General features: G+C 39.2%; 1 protein-coding gene across 1 annotated transcript in view; it reads left to right on the plus strand.

The window, feature by feature from the left end:
• OCA2 (OCA2 melanosomal transmembrane protein) overlaps nt 1-18,139 on the plus strand; it is a gene marked incomplete at its 5' end in the record, with an annotated part of 236,442 nt that overhangs the window by 80,286 nt on the left and 138,017 nt on the right. The window contains 2 exons of the mRNA XM_081326959.1: nt 2,183-2,321; nt 5,270-5,402. Coding sequence (XP_081183085.1) covers nt 2,183-2,321; nt 5,270-5,402 — 272 coding nt within the window. The remainder of the gene's footprint in view (nt 1-2,182; nt 2,322-5,269; nt 5,403-18,139) is intronic.

Genomic DNA, 18,139 nt, shown 5'->3' on the forward strand with positions numbered 1-18,139 from the left:
ATGGTGAGGTAAAGTCATTCATTGAAAAAAGGATTGACTGTCCTTTTTTTATCTGCATGTCAACTCCAAACATGGCTCCCTGCACTCTACTTCATTCAGTTCTTTTTCTAGATGTATTTCCCCATTCCTTCCTTCTGTTTTTTTTTACTTCAGTCAGCATCAGTCATAGTCCAATATGTTAAGGCAGGGCTTTTCAACCTTTTCACCCATTGTACCATTTTTAAGATATGGTAACATCCGAGTACCACCAGTTGCCTAGCAAGGTGTCTTAAAAAAAGGAAAAAAGTGATGAAGTACAGGAGGTCCTCAACTTACAACAGTTCAGTTAGTGACTGTTCAAAGTTACAATAGCACTGAATAAAGTGCCCCCCAAGCCACAGCCGAGCAAGACACCTGCCTGCCCGCCTGCCCGGGGGTGCTCTTCCTCCTGTCCGAGGTTTTCATTGTTGTGAGCATTTCTGTTGAGGATTGGCAGTGGGGGTGGGGTGGGGTGTTTGGTTTTTATTCCCCCCCCTCTGCTGGGTGGTTGCAGCAGGTTTTGGTCACTTCACATGACCCTGGGAGCCTGGCGCTGATCCTGGTGCTTCCACTGAGCCCTGAAGAAGCGCTGATCCTGGTGCTTCCACTGAGCCCTGACAGCCCTGCAGTTCCAGCCATCTCTCACTCAAACTTGTGTGGTGCTGCCGCCGGTTCAGCTCATTCCCCTCCCCCGCTACCACTTTTCTAGGATGGTCACATACCACCTGCCAGGTGCCAATGTACCAGAGGTGGTACCCGTACCACTGGTTGAAAAGCCCTGTGTTAAGGAATTATGGGCATCATACTCACAGGTTTTGTCTACTCCTGTTCTAGAGATTCCTTTCCCTCACCTGCTGTATGTAAGAACAGAAGATTAAACAGTCAAATCAGCTTCATACAATAGCGGTTTAACTATGAATTAACTTATCTTCTCTTACCAAGTTGGCAGAACTCTTATCTTTCACTCTGTGGAAGTGATAAAACTAGCATTTTATGGTGAATGTTTTTTTCCTGATAGGCTCTGAAATGTTGATTTAATTGGAAACAATATTAAACACACTAATTTCTAGATTCAAATATTTTTTATCTACTTGAGTGTCTTGTCAATTAGAATGAGGAGCACATATTGAATGAATGAATGAATAAATGTTGTCATATTATGGTGGGGATCTCACATATAGTAATACTTTTTTAAAAAACCAGAATTTTAAAATAAACTATATATTCTCTTACATGGTTTATTAACCATCCAGTTATTGTTATTGTCTTCCCCAGGCTTCTTCACTCCAATTTTAAAATGATTTTGTAAGCTCTTATTACCATGGTGATGAGGCTTAGTAGCAAATTCTCCTGATTCCCTGACAATAGGGTTTTACCAATGATGCATGAAATATGATCTTATTTCCTTATGAGGTTTTGTGACAAACTCACTTTTTGAAAGGAAAAGAGCCACAGCTCTGTTTAAGAAAAAAGACTGCTACTCAACATTGGTTTTTCACATAAAACATTGTGAAAAATTGGAAATAAATCTGAATCGAGAAGAGACTCCTATAACATTACTTAATAGGAAAATTTACTCATCAGAATTGGTTTTATGGACATTGCATATTTTTGCAAAATAATTTGTTCTGCTCCAGATATACATAGACATTTATTTTTAAAGATACTCTGTGCCATCCATTTAAATTTGTTCTTCTCCAATCTCAAACTATAAAATAGGGATGGACAACTTGTAGGTATCTCAACACTGTTGGACTCAACCTCTGTCATCATCATTATGCCTTGTATTTTACAGAAGTTGTCAGGAAGCCCATGCATTTCAATTAAAAAACCTGACACAAAAACTATTATTTCTTCTGTTTTTGAATTGGAAGGTTGAGATCTTTAAGGATAATTAATGGAAGATGTATCACATATATTCCATACTGCACTTTATTAGAGCAAAAATTAAAGGGAAAACTATGTTAATATTTAACATTAAACTCAAGCTATACAGATGATATCTTTTGCTATCTGGTCTTTAGTTTACTCTTAATTTTTGTATGATAGTTCGGGTGCTCTTAATAGGCTCTGTTTTGTTACGTTTTTAAGAGAAATATTAATATTATTTTTAAAAATTCATCCAGCAAGGATATTATCTGGTATTTTCTTGGTGCAATTGCAGGTTATGCGAGGTGCTCAATCTCGATCCCAGGCATGTCCTGATTGCTGAAGTTATCTTCACAAATATTGGAGGGGCTGCTACTGCTATTGGGGATCCTCCAAATGTGATTATTGTTTCAAATCAGGAACTCAGGAAGGTGGTATGTATTGCTCTCCGCTGTGTTAATTAAAACAACAACAAATCCCTAGGTATAGATGTTGCTGTATATTGCTGATTCATTCATCCCACTGTGTTGAAAAATGATCATATCCATTCTGACACTGTTGCATATAACCAAACATTTACTTTTTTGTTTTTTGTTTTTCTCAGAATGATTCTTCAAGGAATAACTTAAATTAGACAAAAAAACCTCCTCAAACCTTAAAGTTTAAATTATTTCTCATCATTAATATGTAGTAACTAACTTATTATCAAACCTTCAAGTTTATATCCACATTCTTGGGATTAAGTGGCAAAGAATCAATAGAATTTATTTCTGAGTTGACACACATTGGAATTGTGTTATAACATGGCATGCAAATATCCGAAATTGCACCCACTGATATGGAGGTTTATTACCGTAATAAGATTATCTCTCTCTCTCTCTCTCTCTCTCTCTCTCTCTCTCTCTCTCTCTCTCTCTCTCTCTCTCTCCGTCTGTTCGTCCGTCCGTCTCTCTGTCCGTCCATCCATCCATCATCTATCTATCTATCTATCTATCTATCTATCTATCTATCTATCTATCTATCTATCTATCTATCTATCTATCTATCTATCTATCTATCTATCAAATTAAACTGTTTTTCTCATTCTCAGAGTGGGTAGTTACAGGTAAAAGCATAAAAACCATGTTAAAAACAATATGTACCAAGTTCAGTAAAAATCCTTTGTTTTTATCTTGTACAAGACATGAAATAACACATTTCTAATTGCCTGATAATAATATCTTTATTTACTTTTTCTGCATTAAACATTTAAACTTTCAAATACTGGTACATTTTTAAGAAACCTGACTATCTTTTATAATTTGAAAAAGTGTTAACATTGCTGTGGCTAATTTACATAATTGTAGTTTAATCCATCTAAGCTCAGAGAGATACTGTGGGGACAATGGGTGGGATCAGTAGTGTTAAATAGTTTTTGTTCCATAGTCAATGATCTCAGAATGTAATCTACTGTAAAAGGTTTGTAAGATAATTATGTTAGCATTGGCATATGTCATAGATAACTTCATACACAGTAGGAATTTTTTCTGTCTTACAGACTTCAGACATACTGTATGTCTGCACATTTGTAAAGGAAATTTGAAAGAAGACACTACAGTGTGAAAATGAAATAAGTCACTGTCTTTTGGCCTTTAGGCTTTAGGAATTAATATGTGAAAATGATTCACAACAGATGTTGTAGAATATATGAGTGTGCAAGCACAGTATCTCTTTAAGGCAACCACATCTTTTTTCAGACCTACACAAATTTGAACTCATTAAAGTAGCATGTCATTAATATGACTCATTAAAATAGTGACACATATTCAGGCGCAGATATATTTTAAAGAAGTACTATTCATACATTCATCCAGATTCTAAAGCACCACTCCTAAATATGTTTTGATGCACATGCAGCCCTTTTAGGCAATACTATACAGATAGTTATGTAATGGATCTATGACGTCCCTTTCACTTTGGTCACTAAGTGAATAATTGCCATCATTTATTGAGTCATCCTGTGTGATTTGTGATTTCATCTCTGTGTTCTCTATTAATTCTGCTTCTCAGAAGCCAGTTGAGAAGCACATACATAGGAATTATGTGACCATGGGACATTGCAATGGGTATAAATGTGAGGATTGGTTGCAAAACTGTTTTTTCCCAAATAGTTGCCATTTTGAACAGACGTTAAATGAGGCAGTTGGTAAGCAAGGACTACCTGTACTTGTATTTAGAATAAATCTTTCTTGATGTACTAGATTAGTGCATAGTGATTGAATCTGTTTAGATTTGCTACAGTTTGTTTTGTTATAGTATGATGATATGATGTTAACAAATACAACTGTTTTGAAATAGGTTCAGTTTTAAAATGTTTTGTTTCCAAAACAATAGAAACTATATTCACTTATTTGTATTACAGAAATGGTATTTTATGTATGTATGTATGTATGTATGTATGTATGTATGTATGTAACAGGTAACTTCATACATCATAGGAAATTCTTCTGACTTACAGACTTCAGACATACTGTATGTCTGCACATTAATAAAGGAAATTAATTGTATTTATTTATTTACATATCTATATGGCCACACATCTCACAAGAAGTGACTATGGATGGTGTATAGCCTATATCTTTTTTATTATATATTTGTGAGAATAGAATAGAATAGAATAGAATAGAATAGAATAGAATAGAATAGAATAGAATAGAACGCCCACGATTTCTGAAGGCAAGCTGTTCCACTGGTTAATTGTCCTCACTGTTAGGAAGTTTCTCCTTAATTCCAGGTTGCTTCTCTCTTTGATCAGTTTCCATCCATTATTTCTTGTCCTGCCCTCTGGTGCTTTAGAGAATAATTTACTTTCTTTTCTTCTTTGTTCATGGTCTAGATTAGAATTATTAATTATAACTTGTCTTCCACCTTATCTTTTGATGTCATAATCATATTTTAAAGACTCATATTTTAAGACAATTCATAATGGTACACTGACAAATGCTTCTTAAACTATCTTCCACCATAGTGTAACAGATCAAAAGGCAAGTGTCACGGTGCAATGGAGTGTGTGTGTGTGTGTGTGTATGTGTGTGTGTGTGTCTGTCTGTCTCTCTTTCTCTCTTTGTGTGTGTGTGTGTGTGTGTTTAGAAAGTAATATTCTTAATTTCTTTCACTCGGCAGCCAGTTTTTATTGGAAATGGTGGGCACATTTCCTGCTATGGAAAGCTAGGTGGGGAAAGACATACTGTAAGTGAAATTTGAGCGTTCACCTTAACTTCTTCTAACAGAGACATGACCTTGTGATATTAAAAAGAGACATAAAACAGCATGCCATTTTTGATTTCCCTTTTTAACTGAGGAGAACCATTGTAACTGTATTTCAATTGTATTTTTTTTCTAGGGGTTGGACTTTGCTGGATTTACGGGGCACATGTTTATTGGAATTTGTCTTGTACTTCTGGTTTCCTTTCCTTTTTTACGGCTACTTTACTGGAACAAGAAACTCTATAACAAAGAACCAAGTGAGATTGTTGGTGAGTGGAAATTTGAAACAATGTAGATATAGATCTGATTTACTTGATAAAATGAAACACTAAGAAGGGTGTATTGTTTTGAATAAGGATTGAATTTATAGTGAGCTTCAATCCTGAGAATTTGTTGTATTCGTTCCAGAATTATTTTATCTGTTTATTCAATGCTTATTAAGTTTGTTAGAAAAAGCACGTTATGGACTGCATGTTAAGCATGTTAAGAGTATCAGATACAATGTATGTTACACAGGTAGTTGATTTGAAAGAAAATTTGCTGGGAATCAGATGTAAACTCATTTGGGCTGGCATGTGCCAAGTGTTGATGTCAGGCATTACAAAGCTATGGCTTTAAATTCAGCTGCCCAGACCCTTAATTGCTTATGAAGGAATTAGCTTATGTGACAGAAGACTAATGGACATGACTGGAATAAGATTAATCTCTTTACTGCATACAGAAAGGAAACTCTATACACATAGAAGAATTGTCTATTGTAGTATAAACAAATCAAAGTCCTTATATATTTTATGCTCCAAGTTTAAGTTCTAGGTGTTTTCCTCTTCCAGAATCAACAGATACTTGGCGGATCTTTTGATAGCCTTCATTCAGTTATTGATATAATGGTTCTTCTACTGTCTAGTGTGTGAATTAATATGGTTCCTCATTCCCCAGCTTTATTCTTTACAATAGCAATAGCACTTAGACTTACATACAACTTCACAGTGCTTCACAGCCCTCTCTAAGTGGTTTATAGAATCAGTATATTGCCCCCAACGATCTGGGTCCTCATTTTTCTGACCTTGGAAGGATGGATGGCTGAGTCTACAACTTCAGTCTTGATTCCACTTTTTTGTTTAATATTTTAAATTAGTAGGCAGTGGTTCCTTTATAGATGTGCTTTCTTTTTATTTTTTATTTTAAATTATCTCTAGCAGGCATAAAATGCATTTTTAGGAGCAGTTGTCAATTAATAGCAATTACTCTGAAATCTTAAATGGTAATCAGAAAACTTCTAGCTGAGATGTCTTGAAGTCTTCAAACAAATTGGTATTATCCTATCCTTTGTTATTTAAAAGAGCATAATTATCTACAACATTCTTGCATTTTACTAACCAAACTGGTTATATATATATTTCGTAAAGAAGCATATTCAAACTCAAATTAGATGTCATCTGTGTTATTCTCTCATTACTATCTTCAGATTCAGCAGTTCTCATAATTAGTAAACTTTTTTCCTCCTACAATCGGCAGTAGTTACATCATGATGAAACTAATCAGTACTAGCTCAGTAAAAGCAAATACTAAAGTATTAGTTCTATTAATGATTTCTGGGAAATGAGATGAGAGAGTTGATCAAAGTACATTTCATTAAAGTAGATCTGAAACAATTTGGCTTCAGAGAAGTAACAGAATGAGTGCAAGATGTCTTAATGGGATTTTCCAATTTTTAATTGCTGCAGTTTTGTGATAACCTTCAACAGAATTGTTTGAAACAGCTGTTTCAATCAATTTAGTGTCTGCAAAGCTGCCCCCTAATTACCAATCAAACAAGTACTGAATGTTTATGAAAAGCCCCTCACTGTCTGTTCTCCATTGCTTAGATTTCCTCAGTTTTCATATTCTTTTTGAGGGTGTTCTGCTGTTATTCAATTGCTTAGGATGAGCAAGGAATTCACAAGATTGCACTTTGAAATGATATTTTAAAATTTAGAGACTTAAAAATGCTGCCTTTTGAAAAGCTTAAAATCTTAAATGTTAATCCTACATTATTTTCCTAATTTCCTAGCACACAGGTTGTATCTTCACCATGCCATTTTTCTTCTGTCCAAATCTATCATTATTTTTAGTTTTTATAATCTGCTTTATTTATTGATTTATTTGATGTCAGTTAACTCAATTTCCAGATCAAGATCTATACCAGCAGATAGCCTCACAATGTTGACCATTTCTAAGACTTGAAAACTAAGGAGGGTTGGACCTGGTTAGTATCTGGTTGGGAACCACTAGACAATTCCAGGATTATAAATGGAGATAACCTTGAAGAAGGTTAAGTAGGAACACTGAAAGTAAGATAAGAGACAGGTGAATTACTCGCCTGCCATCCAGAGCCACCTTGTACGAAAGGGGACCCGAGACTTTGATAATTTTACCTGGCACCCATGAGTTCCCATGCCCATAGTTCCAGGCCCACACCCCATCACCCATTTGCAACCCCCTTGCTGCCACCCGATCTGGATGCAACCTGTCCAGTTTAGTGATGAGTCTTCTTCCCCAGTGAAGCTCTGCTGGGCTCTTGCCCGTTGCTGTGCAAGGCATAGTGTGCTGGCAAAGCAAAAAATCAGCCAGCCTATGGTGCCAATCCCCAGTCACTATGCGTTTGAGTGACTCCTTTGTAGTGCGCACCATCTGTTCAGCCTGCCCGTTAGTCGAGGGGTGAAAGGGAGCCGATGTAGCATGCCTTATGACATTAGCCATCAAGAAGGCTTGAAACTCTGTGAACTGTGAACGCTGTGAACTGGGCCCTGTTATTGGATACTACGATGTCTGGCAGCCCATGTGTTGCAAAAAGCTTTATAAGCACCTTGATGATCCTAGCAGTAGTCATATTTGTGATAGGAATAACTTCCAGCCATTTACAGTCAACCACCATCATAAATTGCTGTCCCTGAAAGGGCCCAGCAAAGTCAATATGAATCCTTGACCAAGGAGTATATGTCTCCTCCCATCTGTGGACAGGAGCATGTGGCATTTCAGATCTGGACTGTTGACACGTGTAACACCCATGTACTTGAGCCTCAATAGCCTTATCTAACCCAGGCCACCATAGGTAGCTTCGTGGCAATGCCTTCATCTGGATTATGCCCAGATGTCCCTCATGCAAAGATTGAAGTACCCTGTCTCTTAATGAACTGGGGACAATGACCCTGCTCCCCCATAAAATGCAACACTTGTGAGCTGAAAGCTCGTGTCTACATGTGAAGTAGCTCTGGAACTCAGGTCCAGGACTATTTTCAACCCACCCTGTGTGAATCCAGGATAGCACCCTGCTTAAAACCTTGTCTGCAGCAGTTTCTGCAGCCACATTCCCAGCATGGAGGGGAAGCTCAGGCAAATCCTGAATTGACAAAATGCGAGCTGCTGGAGCCAGATCTGGCTCTATCTGTGGCAATGGCACCAGGCTAAGGCTGTCTGCATGGGCCATGTCTTTGCCAGGTATGTGAACCAGCCTGAAGCTGTAGGCTGACAAGAAAATGGACCATCTTAACATCCTAGGGGACAGAATTTGGGGTGTCTGCCCATCTGTAGTAAATAACCCCAACAGTGGCTTATGGTCAGTGAAGACCATGAATTCCCTGCCATACAAGTAATCATGGAATTTCTTCACCCTGGCCACAATGGCTAAGGCCTCTTTGTCAATTTGCATGTAATTGTGCTCAGCAGAGGACAATGTCCTTGAGTAATAGACAATTGGGACTTGAGTCTCATCACTTTCCAAATGACTTAAAATGGCTCCTACCCCATAAGGGGATGTGTCACACGCAATGCATACAGGCAATGACTCTTTAAAATGAGTGAGCACTGAATTGGAAGACAGTAGTGACTTTATTACCTTAAAACTGTTTTTGTGAACCTTGGTCCACTTCCATGGGGTGTTTTAGTCTAAGAGCTGGTGTAACGGCTCTGCCACTGCAGGCTTGTTAGGAAGGAATGCATGGTAAAAATTAAGGAGACCCAGGAATGCCTGAAGCTCTCCTTTTGACCTGTGGCTAGGTGCTAGCTGAATGGCCTTCAGCTTGGACTCAGCAGGGTGGATGCCTTCAGCAACAATACGGAAACCCAGGAACTCAGTAGAGGGGACCCCAAAGCTACACTTATTCTTTTTGAGTTTAAGGCCTGCTTTGTGGAACCATTGAAGGACGGCCTTGAGCCTCCTTGCAAGCACCTCAGTGGACTCACCGGTGATGAGCACATAGTTGAAATAGGGGCAAACCCCCGGAATGCCCTTGAGCGTATGCTCCATAACACCTTGAAAAATGCCAGGGGCTACACTAACCCCAAATTGGAGGCACTTTACTTTAAAAGCCCCCCCCCGTGCATTACAATGGTTTGTGCAGCTGCTGTGGCCTCATCCACAGGTAACTGCTGATAGGCCTGTGCCAAATCTAACTTCACAAAAACCGTACCCCCTTGCAGTGATGCCAAGATGTGGCTAACAACTGGCATCGGGTACACATGCTGCTTAAGTGCCCAATTAATGGTGCCCTTGTAATCAGTGCAAATCCTGACCTCCCCATTGGCCTTAAGTGGCATGACAATTGGGGTTTCCCATTCACCCCCATCTATGGGCTGTAGCACCCCCTGTTCAACTAGCTTATCCAGCTCTGCATCAATCTTATGTTTAAGCGCAAATGGCACTCTGCGGGGTTTGATCCTGATAGGCATTACAGCAGGATCAAGTTTAAAGGCTATCGGAGGGCCCTTGTACATTCCTAGGCGAGTGTCGAAAATGTCTGTGAACTCCTCGCCTACTGACACCAAGTTCGTCGCTTGTGTCCAGTGGATTCCGGTGACCTGGATGCCCAGAGCATCAAACCAATCTAGCCCAATCAAGCTCGTTCACTGGCCTTCCACCACAATCACATCTAGGGGACCTGAAAACCCCTTGAACTTAATGGCCAATATGGCCTCACCTTTGACGGCAACTCAAGAATTTTGGAAGTTGGTCAGGATGATGTTGGATGGCCTAAGCTTGGCCCACCTCTAGCTGTGGTTGCATATGAAGCAGAAGGTTTCGAGAGAAATGATGGACACGGCTGACCCAGTGTCCAGTTCCATCTTGCAAGGGACGCCTTGCAACTTGACTTGAAGTTGCAGCTTGGGCTTAAGGGGGTGGCAAGCTCCCGTGCAGCAAATGCTCCAACAGATGGAGCAAAACCCTATGCTAAGTTGCCCTGGGCCCCCGGTACCTCTCCTGATTGGAATGTCTGATTGGTGATCCTTCTGTTGACCTCTGCAGACTGAAGTCATGTGGCCGGTCTTCCCGCAGGCCTGACACGTGGCTGTCCGGAACCTGCAGTCCATGTGTTTCTGGCGGCTGCCACAGCCCGGACACTGAAGAAAAGGAACTGCCTTGTAATTAGAGAACTAATTACAAAGGACTGCCTTTGTTCTTTGTCACTGTGCTGTTGAACCTTGTCCACTTTGTGGTTGCAGTCGACGTCTTCTGAGAGTTCAGCATCCTTGTGGTGGACGGACTCCTCGTGTTGAGTGTTTTTGGCGGGCCGCGTGGCTTTCATGGCCCTGCTGGCAGCTTCGTCCACCATGATCTCTTTCAAGGCTTCCTGGAGTGAGAGAGTCTCTTTCACAAAGAGTTTCTGCTGCAGCTCTCTTCTCCGAAGTCCACAGATGAGTCAGTCTCGAAGCCTTTCTTCTAAGTTGGAAAATTGGCACAGACGTGAAGCTTGTCTCAATGCCGTGATGAATTCCATTGCTGTTTCTCCAGGTTGCTGGACTCTCTCTTCGAAGGCATGCCTCCAAGCTATCACCGATAACTTGGGCTGGAAATGGTCGCCGAGCCATTTCTTCAGGTCCGCGTATGTTATAGACTCCAGCTGCGCTGGTGCGACCAAGTTCTCTGCAATATTGAAGGTTGCAGGCCTGCAGAGCATTGTGGCCTTCAGGCCATCTTCGGCAACTTGGTTGGCATGGAGGTAGTTTTCGACCCTCGAGATGTACGACACCCATATCTCTGGGTGAGTGACATCAAATTCCTCAAGCTTTCTGACCTTCGCCATCTCGGGAAGTCTTCACAGCTTGGGCTTCTCGTCATCCTTGTCCTGCTTCTTCATGGGCCCTGGGACTGGTCCGCAGGGCTGGTGGTCACTAGCATTGCGTGCTAGGCCGACCGAGGGGGGGGAAACTGTGTTCCCTGCCAGGCGCTTGCTAGCCTCAACTCCTAGTGACTTTCAGCTCTTCTGAAGAAGAGGGATCCCATCCTCGTCGCCAGTGTTGTGTACTGGGTTCTTTGCAAGCAGTAGACGAGGCGAGAGAGTTCAAGCAGGAACATGCTTTATTGAATAACAGGAACTGAACTATTCACCAAGCCTTCTATGCAGCTATTTATACTGCTGGACACTAGGCGGCAGCAAATAGGTTTGAAGGAGCCTATTGCTGCCCTAGAGCCAACCAATGGTCATCCTGGAGTCTGCTTGTCTGAGAAGCCAGTGACAGTTACACAGACTCCCTGATTATGCAATCTCAAACAGCATTCAAAGACATGTGGTATAGTTCAAGTGAAACAGGCCCAATACATTAAACAATCCATCAGCTGGAAGGGACCTTGGAAGTCTTCTAGTTCAACCCCCTGCTCAAGCAGGAGACACTATACTATCTCAGACAGGTGTCTGTCAGTCTTTTCTTTAAAATCTCCAGTGATAAAGCACTTACAACTTCTGAAGGAAAGGTGTTTCACTGGTTAATTGTTCTCACTGTTAGGAAGTTTCTCTTTAATTCTAGGTTACTTTTCTCTTTGATTAGTTTCCATCCATTGTTTTCTTGTCTTGCCTTCTAGTGCTTTGGAGAATAGCTTGACTTTGTGGCAACCCCTGAGATATTGGAACACTGCTATCAGGTGACCCCTAGTCCTTCTTTTCATTAAAGTAGACATACCCAATTCCTGCAACTGTTCTTCATATGTTTTAGCCTCTAGTCCCCTAATCATCTTTGTTGCTCTTCTCTGCACTTTTCCCAAAGTCTCAACATCTTTTTTGTAATGTGCTGACCAAAACTGGATGCAGTATTTCAGGTGTGGTCTTACTAAATATTTATAAAGTGGTACTAATATTTCATATGATTTTGATTCTGTGCCTCTGTTTATACAACCAAGGATTGTATTAGCTTTTTTGGCTGCTGCTGCACACTGATGGTTCATGTTTAAGAGATCGTCCACTAGGATTCCAAAGTCCTTCTCACAGTTGCTGTTTTTGAGCCAGGTTTTGACTAATCTGTACTTGTTCCTTTGGTTTTTTCTGCCTAGGGGTAAATCCTTGCTTTTCTCCACATTAAATTTCATATTGTTGGATAGGGCCCATTGTTCAAGTTTGTCAAGATATTTTTGGATCCTGAGGGTGTCTTCTAGTGTGTTGGCTATTTCTGCCAGCTTAGTGTAATCTGCAAATTTGATGAGTTTCCCTTCTATTTCCTCATCTAAGTGCTTCATGAAGATATTGAATAGTACTGGGACTAAGATGGAACCTTGTGGTACCCCACTGCTTAGTAGATGTAGTACCATTAAGGACTACTCATTGAGAATGGTTTGTCAGTCAGTTATCAATCCATCTGGTGGTGATGCTGTCTATCCCACATTTTTGTAGTTTATGAAGAAGTAGGTTGTGGTCTACTTTGTTGAATACATTGCTGATATCTAAGTATACTATGTCCACAGCATTTTGCCAGTCTATTAATTTAGTCACTTTGTCAATGAATGAAATAAGATTGATTTGGCATGATCTGTTTTTAACATATCTGTGATGGCTTTTAGTTCTAACTTTATTTGTTTCTAGATGTCTGCAAATCTGTTTTTGATTATTTTTTCCAGTATCTTCCCAGATATTGATGTTAGGCTGATTGTTCTGTAGTTTCCTGGGTCTGTTTTTCTTCCTCCTTTTTTGAAGATGGGAACCATATCAGCTCTTTTCCAATCCTCTGATAGTTCCCCGGTGCTCCAGGATTTTTGAAAGATATGGTACAATGATTGTGAGATGACATTTGCCAGCTCCTTCAGAACTCTGGGATATAATCCATCAGGTCCCGGTGATTTATATTCATCAAGGTCAGACAGGTGTTCTCTTACTATTTTCTTGCTTATTTTAATTTTAGTTTGTCTTTTACAGTTACGGTATGTTTTTGGTAGTTGGGATACAGTTTCTTTTTGCATGAAGACTGATACAAAGAATGAGTTAAGCAACTCTGCTTTCTCTCTACTGCTTGTTATTTCCTTGTCATCTTCTCTCTTTCCTTGACTTTTTTCTTGTTTTTTCAAAAACTAAACAAAAAACAAAACAAACAAACAATAAAAAAACCTAAACAAAAGCCTTTTCGAAAACTAAATGAAATAAAAAACAAAAACAAAAGAGACACTGAAACATGGTCAAGAGCTACCTTTCTCCTTTTAAGCAAATTTGACTGCCCAATGCCAGAAGAAATGCATGCTACTGTGCTGAAGATTTGGCTGAATCCTTATATGTTATATCTGAGAAATGTTGACCTGTCTTTAAAAAAAAGGGAGGGAAAGAGGGAGAGAGGGGGGAAAGAAATATTAGATGCAAATTAATTTGTTATATGGGAAGATTGTATGATGCATCATTGAGAGTTTGATCTCACAATATCTGGAAAACAATGCAGTAATTATCAGAAGCCATCATGGAGTTAAGAACAATCTTGCCTGACTAGTTTTATCTCATTTGGTTTGATTGGAGAACTCCCTTAATAGATTATTGAAATGTAGTAGACATAATATACCTTGCCATGAACAGAAGCATTCAACAACACACCCAAAGGATGCTGAATAGCAAGCTTGTTAAGTGTGGGTTGGCTGACAATTAAGGGGATATGCTGCTGTCTGTAAAATTAGATTCAAGGTTCTGATCAATGATCTTTCATTGAATTTGAGACAAATATAAATTAGGATTTCAGAAAGATCAGTCTTGGTTTGTTTATTCTTCAACATTTTGGTTTGGGTGAAGTGATTATCAAATTTGCTGATGATATAGAATTGGCTGGGATAGCTAATATTATAGAAGACAGAAATAAAATTCAAAATGCAAAAGAGATCTTAGAATAGTAGCTTATTGCAAATTGATAAAACAGACAGAAGGATGATTTGGTTACAATGAAGAGAAATGCATTTTAGGCTGTATCAACAGAAGTAAAATTTCCAAATCACAGATATGATGTTTTCACTGTATTCTGCTCCCACATCAAATACTGTGTCCAGTTATGGATGTCACACTTTTGAAGGAATAACAGAGATAATTGGGGAGCTACAAACTAAGCTCTAAGAAAAGATATTGAAATATCTGAGTATGTTTAGTCCTGAAAAAAACTAAGTGTCAGAGGTGGGAAATGATAGTACTCTTCAAATACCTCTAAAGGTGTCATGTAGATGAAGGTTAAGATTCATTCTCATTCCAGAATGCAGCACATGGAATAATGCATGACATTATAGCACAACAGGTAGCAATTGAATATGAGACAGTAAAATGAATTACTATAGAGGGGATGGAGATTAGATTGTTGGGTTAATTCATTTTGGACTCTCACACTGAGCCAGTGGTTGGATTTAGCATAGTGGTTAAGTCACCAGATTAAAAAAACAGGAGACCATGGGCCAGTCACACTCTCTCAGCCAAATCCACCTCACAGAGTAGTTGTTGTAGGAAAAATAGGAGAAGGGAGATTTGTTGGATATGTTCGCTGCCCTGTGTTTTTTGTAAAAATGATAAAAGGGGATATAAATAAAATAAAATAACTTGATGTTCTGAAAGGCATCTGTCTGGAACACCAGGGCAAGCACCTCTTCTTGCAAGATTTTATTTCCAACTAAGAAAATCTGGGGAGGCTCAGCCCAGGCACAGGATCTGTCTGATTATTACTTAGGCTTGAGCTTCCTTCATCTCTGGAATTCATTTCTCAGTACATTGATGGGGACCACCACCCACTTTGGTCTTTAGGAAGATATTAAAGTATCTTTTTTGATAAGTCTATAACTTTTCTTTTTTTCTTTTTAAACATTTTATCCCTATCACCAAAAAAATAATTTTGTTCAATTTTCCTATGTTTATATGAACTAGGAAGTTTCATGTGTTTTAAATTGGTATTAAAACTCTGGTCTAATTGTTTTTAGAGCAGTGTTTTTCAAATGTGGCAACTTTAGGATGTGTGGACTTCAACTCTCAGAATTTCTGGAATTTCAGGATTTTGCAGAGTTATAATTTAAATATTTTAAAGTTGTCAGTTCTTGAAAATCACTTTTAGATTATTTGGAGATTTAGATGGCTTTACAAGTAAAATAAATTCTGCTATTTCTGAAGGCCCATATTAATTCAGGAACAGAGATTAAATTTATTGGCTGCTCAAAGTTATCCTGTGGTAAGATGGGTGGTCAATATATTTAATAAATAATAATAAAAAAATAAAGCAATTTTCTTTTAACTAAACCAACTGGTAATTCTAGCAGTTGCCATTGACATGTTACCCAGTTTGGGAAGGCTCTGCTAAAAAGAATTTAGATTTTTCTTTCTTCTTGGAACCATTTTGGAGGGGTTCTGCCAGATGAAATAAGTTTCACTAAATAAAACAGAACACGAACCACCCAGAGTTCCTCTTTGAGGGAGATGGGTGGTTTAGAAATATGAAATATAAATAATAAATAACCAGTGCTGATGATACTGTAACCAGTGCATAACTGGTCCTGGAGATAATCTTCTCAAATCAGTAATGTAAAGTTCAGGGAACATACTGTAATTCCCATGAGTTTTTTTTCTTTTCTTTTAAGGCTTCTTCTCTGAGCTCTCATCCCAAATTCTGGAAAGCTAAAACAATTACAGAACTGTTTCAACCCATTTGTGTGAGCAGATCTTTTCCATTGTTAAATGCGAAACAATTACTTTTGCTCTAGTTTGCTATCAAATGAATAATAATTTAAATGTTTGTGTTTTCCTAAAAAGACATATCTAATATAGAGTCTTACTGAACGATTGTAAAGCTTGATAGAGGTGTATTTAGGTCATGATCACACCATTCCTTCAAAACAAATTTGATATGATTACCTACCCATACATAATATATTTCTTTTCTGAGAATTGAAATGCTCTGCTTGATTTAGGGATAGATTGATGGGTATATGTGAAGCACTTTACATGGCTTAAAGATTGATAATTTCAGATGGTCACAGTATCTCTGGATTAATTTCTTTATTTTCCATTTTTTGTTTTCTTGGCTATCGGTGATAGTGGATACCACTAGTCTTCTCCAACATCAAAGTTGAAAAACATCAATATTCCTTATATTCTGCTTCTTCAAAGTCCAACTTTTGCTTTCATAGTGTGTCAGAGTGCATACCATTCCTTGTATGATTCTGATCTTTGTAAGTACAGGCATGTCATAGCATCTGATTATTTTTTCCAATGCCTTCATTGCTAGTCTGTGGCATATTTTCTTGATGGCTGGATGCTTTTTTGTTTTATTTTGTTATACGCAGTACCAAAAGGCATAAGTTAGTCAACACTTCAATATTTTTTCTACAGTGGTTGTTATACCTTCTGTCATTAGTTTGGTCTTCTTTAATTGTAGTTGTAATTCTCCTGTTTTATTTCTATTTTCTAAGCCATACAGACCAGCTAATCTTATTTCCTCAGTACTTTCAACTTTAGTATACCAGTTTCCAGCCGCAAGTACTGCATCTTGTTTGCATGTTCTGTCAAGATGTGTTTCAGATTGAACTTCCAGATGTATTTCAGATTGAATCCTATCATAAAATTCTTCTGCATTGGATAACAAGCATATTAAACGGTGTCCATGAAGTCTCTTTGTAGAATATTCATTCAAAGACCTGATGGTTCATTTGGTTTCTTGGTGAAGTTCAGGAGTGATTTATGATAGTCTTCTCTTATGGAGTAAAATGATGTGGTTATTGTTAAATATTCGGTTCTTGAGGCATTAAGCGAGATGAAGTGTTGAAACAGCAACAAGTTTATTCTAACTCAGAAGATAACAGAAGCAAGCTAATAGCTGCTGCACAGCTATTTATATGGTTGGCCTCTAGGCGGCAACCAATAGGTTTAACGTAGCAGTTTCCCACCCCAAACCTAATTAACAGCATGGAGACAGCAAGTCTAGCTCAGCAACAGCAACGGTTACATAGCACACAGAAAGTAGGTCAGACATTAAGCAAGCAGTCAGACATTAAGCAAGAGAATTAAAACATATAAGGCCAATACATCACACCCCTTTCCCCTAGATAGCACAAACTCCCAATTGTTTTACATAATCCTGTAGATACTTAGGCAGCCTTCGTGATCATTCAGAATGTCTAGGGGTTACAGGGATCTCCCAGTCTACCTGCTTGCCTGCCAGGCTGGGTAGACCAGGGCTATGAGATTCAGTGGAGTCATCGTGTCTTGAGTCCCTTTGGCTGGCCAGTCCCGGATGGCCCAAACCAAAGTCCAATTGTGCAGCGAGGTCTGCAGGACTGTCTCTCAGTTCAGTTTGCCTGTCCTGGTTAGCTGAGACAGACTCTGTGTTTGGAGAAGACTCTTCTACGGCCATCCCCCTGTCACCATGAACAAGAATTCTTTCAGAGTGTGCAAGCTGCTCTGTTCAACGCTGTCCTATGGGCCCATTGTTTGGCCCTTTCAGGAGTCCTGAGCCAGTGTCTGATCTTCTAGCCACCGACGCAGCTGATCAATGTGGCGAGGAATGACTCACCCATCTTCCAGGACCACCTCATAGGAGAGTGGTCTTGACATTTTAACAACCTTTGCTGCCACCCACAAAGCCCCTTGCCTGTAATTCCAGGTCCAAACCCGGTCACCCACTTGTAAGCTTCTTGGACGCTTCGGCCGTGCAGTGTCTGAGGCAACTCTGTCGGGGTGCAGCCTGTCCAGGTTGGTGATCAAAGGCCTGCCCCAACGAAGCTTGGCTGGGCTCTTGCCCATGGCAGTGCAGGATGTGTGCTGGCAGA

Source organism: Vipera berus (genome assembly GCF_964194415.1).
Source record: "Vipera berus genome assembly, chromosome: 4".
In the NCBI taxonomy this organism is placed as follows: domain Eukaryota; kingdom Metazoa; phylum Chordata; class Lepidosauria; order Squamata; family Viperidae; genus Vipera; species Vipera berus.